The sequence below is a fragment of the Panonychus citri genome, unplaced genomic scaffold (genome assembly GCF_014898815.1).
Source record: "Panonychus citri isolate SS breed McGregor unplaced genomic scaffold, ASM1489881v1 Contig00137, whole genome shotgun sequence".
Lineage (NCBI taxonomy): Eukaryota > Metazoa > Arthropoda > Arachnida > Trombidiformes > Tetranychidae > Panonychus > Panonychus citri.
The window spans coordinates 553,921-560,469 of record NW_026515542.1 but is presented as its reverse complement, the minus strand read 5'-3'; the positions used below and the strand labels follow the sequence as shown (position 1 = coordinate 560,469).

The 6,549-nt window shown below is 29.8% G+C and overlaps 1 protein-coding gene across 1 annotated transcript; it reads left to right on the top strand.

Annotated features, from left to right (window-relative positions):
- The first annotated feature begins 2,882 nt into the window (after positions 1-2,882).
- Positions 2,883-6,194, top strand: LOC128392821 (motile sperm domain-containing protein 2-like). Its single transcript, XM_053352900.1, has 3 exons — positions 2,883-3,095; positions 3,191-4,368; positions 4,603-6,194. Exons 2-3 carry the CDS (start codon positions 4,290-4,292, stop codon positions 6,126-6,128), a joined length of 1,605 nt encoding a protein of 534 aa, XP_053208875.1. The 5' UTR covers positions 2,883-3,095; positions 3,191-4,289; the 3' UTR covers positions 6,129-6,194.
- Positions 6,195-6,549: the final 355 nt, after the last annotated feature.

Here is a 6,549-nt window from a genome sequence, read left to right as displayed (position 1 = left end):
CATTTGTGGCTAGTAAACCGGACTTTTGAATGGGTTGAGATTACATGTTATGATAACGATGATATAATATTGATAATGATGATGTTGATCATGTTGGAGATGAGGATGAGGATGATATTGATAATGATGATGAAGGAATCGGGATCAAGTTGACTGTTAAAAATTGATTCCTGTTTAAAGTCCCTTAACCTTAACCTTGAGGCCAGAATCTTTTTCCTGATTTAACAAAAATTCATCGATAATATTACAATTTAAGATGACTTTTCATCTTCTTACCTGTTTTTTTGCTGTTTTTTGCTCATCATCATCACCATCATCATCCTCATCATCTTCATCTTCATCCTCTCATCAAGGAAGGTAATAATTGTCTGGATAATATTATTTAATCAAATTAATCAACCTCAGGTAAACAGGTAACCAGTTGAAAACCAGATACTTTTTGCTTATGGTGAAAACGGAAAATTAATTTGATTCCTGGTGATTAAAGTTAATTGTTTGCTATTTACATAGAGCAGATTTTTGTTTCTCTTATTTAAATTGCAATCAATTTAATTGATTGTGATTTCTAATTGTAACTTTTCAGGTTAATAGGAATCTCAATTGTCTATCTATTACTTGTATGGTTAACTTTTCATTTGATAAATTTGTCAATTTATCAATTTAATGATCTGATTATTGATTAAATTTCATTTAATTATCAAATTAATCAAGAAACTGGTTAGAGATTTAAATTGTTTACTTAATTAGGAAAATTAAATTTCCATTTATGGTTTTCAATTGACATTTGTTAGAATCACATTATTTAAATTAACTTAATCAATCAACAAATTAAGTGAATAAAAAATTTAATCAATTAAAAAGTTAAGGCAAAAGTTTAACTATTAAACCAGAAATGATTTAATTGTTTCATTTGATTGATTGGATTATTTTTTTGTGTGTATTTTGTAATCCAAACAATCATCAATTAAAACAATACAATTAACTAATTTTTTTTTCTTACCCATTTGAGTTCAATGTTACTCTGGGTTAGTATTTAATTCAGAAAGTGATTGAAACAATCAAATTTGATTGTTTCAAATTACCAAGGGAAATTGAAGATTATTTTATTCCCATTGAATTAACTTAATTGTTGTTGTATTTATCAATTGTTAATTAAAGTCTAGTGATTATCTATCATCACCTTAATCATCATTGTGTCCCAATTTCAACCTTGTATTTCAATGTTAATTGTTACAAGAGGAAAAGGTCAATGCTAACAATTTAGTTAATCATTATCATAGTAAATATAATTGTGATGGTAAAGATAAATGCTAAACTGTGGGAAGATTTAATTATGATTAGTTGATTGTTTACAATTTAGTTATAAGTTAGTATCATGTGCAGGTGATTAAAGCGAAAGTTTCTTGAGAAAAAAAAAGTTAACAATTAGTTAATTGTTAATCAAATTGTCACCATTTAATCAGATTGATGTTCAAAAAAGTTTAATCAACTAATTTCCAAAGGAAAATCTTTAAACATGATAATCAACTAATAATCTTAATCAATGGTTAATTTGAGGTTGATAGTTTTTTCTTGATTGTGTATTAATAATCAAGTAGCAGATTAGCAATTGGAAATAAATTGTTAATCCATCAAATAAGCTCAATGATTAATTTGACCTTGATTGGTTAGTTAATTAGCCTGAGGAATTTTGATTAAGTCCAACTATTGAACCAGACAATCGGGTAGGTCAGTGATAATTATAATCTAAGATGATTAGTATTTATGTTGAAGCAAAAAGTTTACAATTAACAAATTGCTCGATGAATTATATTCAATCTGATCAATGAATTTAAAAGCAACAATTAAACCAGGAACTGTTAATCATGATGATTGATTGAGAAATAATAATGATTTAGAAATTAATTTCTAATCAGAATATAGAAATTATTTTTCTTATCCACTGATTAGCATTAAATTGAACAATACAATTAACTAATCAAAGTGAACAAAAAAAGTATTAGGCAATTGGTTAATCAAATATTATTACAATTGTAAACCAGTTAATCATATAATGAATTAACAAGTTGGTATTGAAATAGTAACTGTGTTGATTTAGCTAATTGTTGTTGGTAATACAACAATTAATTTTGATGATTTCAATTGAGAATTGGTGTAAAGACTTAAATTGTTGTTATTATTTAATAATGATTAGCTAAATTGGTGTTGGTGTAAATAGAGATGATTATTGTTGTAGGTGAGGTTGAAGGTTACTAAGGAAAGAGTAACAATTTTTGGTTGATTGTAACATGAAAACACTAAATTAGTTGATTGCATCTGTGTATTGATCAACACCAGGAAAACTGATTAAAGGGCCAACAAACAATCAAAATGATTTGGGACTTTGATTGTTGGAATAGTTTTTTTTTCTTCATGCAATTTGAATTGTTCTGTTCAATTGTAGTTAATGAATAGCAAAGTAATTTCCTGTAATTTAGGAAATCAATAGATTTCCAAAGCAAAAAGTCGTGCTAATCCCAATAATCAACTGATTATTATCATCGACATTTAAATTGTTACTATTATAATATTTTACCATCAGGTCAATAGGATGGGTGATGAAAGGCATATAACTAAAGGTCAGCACAATTTAAATTAATATTCAAAATTTTCCTCTCTGTATAAACTACTATATGTTGATCATTATATTTACCATCATTACCTTTATATTTTATTAATTGTTAACAATTAAAATTTCAATTAACTTATTGTTCCATGTGCGCTATCTGTTGGTAAAAACTGAAACTTCAAATTGTGATGTTCATAGTGCTCGTTACTTGGTTGAAGGTTATTCATAAATCGGCAGTTAGGTTTTACTACTTAGGGTTTAGACCGATAGGGTTCACGTTTTGTTGTTTATCTTTTTTTCTGATGCAACATTTTAGTTGAAAAGGTTAATCATTTTGATTGTTTTTCATTTTGATTGATTTAATTGTGATTTATTTTAATAATGGAACCTGTATCTGTTAATACTACTCATGAGATTGTCGGTGAAGCTCGACGGACACGGAGGACGATGATGGATAGTGCTTCAGAATATCCAGCAATTGGAATTGGTTAGTAAACCATTTTGACTTTCACCTTTACGGTTTTTACAATTATTGTTTCATTTTGATTGACTTTTGTTTCCTCTATTTTTTTCAATTTTCAGGTATTATTATGGGATTAGGAGTTGTCGCTATGGGAATCTATAAATGGCGTAAAAATCCAGCGATCGCCACAAGTGGATGGTTACAAAGTTATCGAGTAGGATCTTCAGCCCCAGTAGTAGCTGGAGCGCTTATTAGTGCGATGATGCAAACGCCTGAAAAACGAAAGGCCCGAAGAGAGAGATACATAGGATAATTAAGTAAATAGAAGTAAACAAATTAGCGAAATTATTATTTTTCAAATTTAAACTGTAATTTAACTCATAAAGAAAAAGATTCTAACCAAATTGTAACCGTAAGAAAAAAAAGAAACAAGAAAAAAAAAGAGAAAAGTCTATTTATCGAGCAGAAAATGTTGATTCTCATTCTCTTAGTTGTTGAACAACTTTTCAAGTCTAAAGGTTGAGAGACTTGATTGAATTTGTTACCTTGATTTTCATTAATTGTTTTTCCTCAAATTCCATAGTTATTATTAATTGTTCCCTCTAAATGAATAGATTAAATTAAAGATTTAACCATGGATTGGGAAACAGTTTCTCCCAATTCGTTAGCTGCGGTCCAATGCAATCAATTGTTTATTCATCCAAATCTTAATCATCTAATATACTGTTTAAGTAGCTGTCAACTCTCAAAAACGGTCTGAATCAACGTCATCATCATCATCATCCTAATCTTCATCATCATCACAACAGTAAACTCAATGAACGTTGAGAAAGAAACGAAAATTGTAAATTAAGAAGACAAATCATTTTATATTTTTGACGTTTTCTTTTGTCTTCCTTGTGTTAATTTACTTTTCTCTCTAAATCTTAAATTGTTGGTACTTTTTCCCCATTTTTCAACACCAATAATTAACTTGTACAACTTCTTGTTTTTCTATTTCTTGATTAATGCGATTTTATTTCCTTCACCAGTAGACTAACATTCACATTCTGACGATATTTTTTTTCCTCTCTTTCTCCATCATCATAATAATCAAATTTCGGCTCAGAATCGAATGAGAATTTTGTTCCGTTCATCTCAATCGTTACTTTGTTTCTCTCTGGTTGATTTGTTTTCTTTTTCCTTGTGTTAAATTGTTCCATAATTATCTCGTTGGAAATGAGTCGATCTGATCGAAGTGCTCAAAATGTTAAACGTCTCCGGGAATCTTTTAGACAAGAATATCTTGACAATCAAGGTAAGTGATTGGTCAACAATTTGATTCCATTTTCTTTGCTTTAAATGACCAATACGAAGTAAACAAACTTTTAGGAGGAAAAGTCATTTGATAGATTGACCCAATAATAAGTTGACCTCTTTCGAAAAAAAATCTTCCCCATACAAATAGACATTTAATTAGAAAATTAACTTTCCATCTAATTTCAATTTCGCTCTGATTGATTGTTCCATTTTCAATTATCTTTATCCATAGATCTCTATTACGAGGAGGATTACCAGAAATTGGAAACTGATGATTGGTACGTTAAGAGGTTTTTCTTAGCTCGAAATCGTAATGAAAGTGAAGCGCTCAAGATGATTATTGAGACCATGAGATGGAGGAAAAGTATAAAGATTCGTGAATTTCGTGATTACCATTTTCCAATAGAATTTTATAAGATTGGTGCTCTTTTCATCTATGAATGTGATCGTGATGGTTTTCTCACAGTTTATATTCGGGTTAAAATGCATCGAAAGATTCCCGAGCTCGATGATCATTCGAAAAAGTTTTTAATCCATGTTCTCAATAAAGCGGATATAATGACGGGAGGCAATGGAATCGGTGTAGTATTTGATGTCACTGGTGCTGGTTATCGTAATCTCGACTGGGATTATCTTAAATTTCTCATTAATTCTGGTTCGAGTTATTTTCCAGTCGGTGTTAAATATATTCTTGTTGTTAACGTTCCCTGGGCATTGAATGCATTCAGAAGAGTAGCTCTCTCATTCCTTCCCGCTTCCTGGTTTGGCCTGATTAAATTTGCCAATGGTGATGAGGTTTTCAATTATATTGACAGAAATTCAGTCCCTGATTATCTGGGCGGTAATTGTAAACGTAACTTCAGAGCGATTCCTCCAGGTTCACAGCCAGTTTCTCAAGTGATTACCGAATTTGGTTATTCGCTACAAGACATTGATCGTATTTTACCAGAATTTTCCGATGCCCTCGAAGAAGCGACAAAAGAACTGGAAACTAAAGATTATGTTAACCCAAGTCCCGATTTCTGGGATTCATTGGAAGACGAAGATCTGAAAGAAGAACAAGAACAAGATCAATCGACAATTAAAAGATCGGCCAATTGTTTGGTTGTTAATCCATCTAAGAATATGATGTTCCGATATGATTATTGTGATCGCGCTTATGTAGCGACACTTGTAATGTCCAATCCATTGGAAAGTCCAGTTGCCTTTAAGATCCAATCAACGAGTCCATCGAGATATACTGTTAGTCCAAGTCTTGGAATTGTTTTACCAAAGAGAACAATTAGTGTGACCATTAAATTTAATCAACCATCAGGGGATGAAATGATTAAGGATAAATTCTTAATCCTTGGATTACCAGTAAATCAAACTTGGTTAACAGTTGAAGATTTTTATCATCTTTGGATTAAACGTAAAGATGAAATTTATTCCCATAAATTGTTACCACTTTTAGATGAAGATCAAGGTGATGATGGTGATGATGATCAAGATTATCAAGATAATGGAAATGATAAAATGTACAAACGTAAATTAATCAAATCAGAAAAGGGAATAATCAATGGAGGAATTAAAATCTCTTCTAATTGTAATAAACAATTGGATCAACAGATGAGCAAATTAACTGAAAGAATTGATTCACTTGCAACACAACAAAGGAAAACTTGGTTCTTCCTAACAATCATAATGTCTCTCTATTTTCTTATACTCTCATATTATGCCTTCGATATTGTTAATATAATTCAAAATTATCACAATTAAACATCAAATTCATTAAATCGAAAACAATTAAAATTGTAACGAAAAAAAAAATCTCCAATCATTTCTACAACCATAAACATAAACGCCAATAGACCTAAACAAAAACTGGATCAAAATATCAACACTAATTGTAATTACGATGAATAACAATAATCAAAAGAAAACAAATACGTACCATTAAGTAGGAAGCAATTAGATTTAATTACTCAGACAATATTTAGATGTGAAAATCAGTAGACAAACAAAAAAGAGTAACAATCAAACAAAGACAATGAACAAACCTACACAAAGGGAAAACATTGACAGAATCCCACTTGAATTCCAATAGAATGGTAACAACAATTAATAGAAAACAATGAAAAATAAATAAACAGAAATTAAAAAAATACGATTAACTGAACAAATCAATTGGAATTAAATT

Bases quoted from the DNA above. Each gene is read 5' to 3' on its own strand.
- LOC128392821 (XM_053352900.1), top strand. From the start codon at position 4,290: ATGAGTCGATCTGATCGAAGTGCTCAAAATGTTAAACGTCTCCGGGAA. The intron at 4,369-4,602 runs GTAAGTGATTGG...CTTTATCCATAG, and splicing joins AGAATATCTTGACAATCAAG to ATCTCTATTACGAGGAGGAT.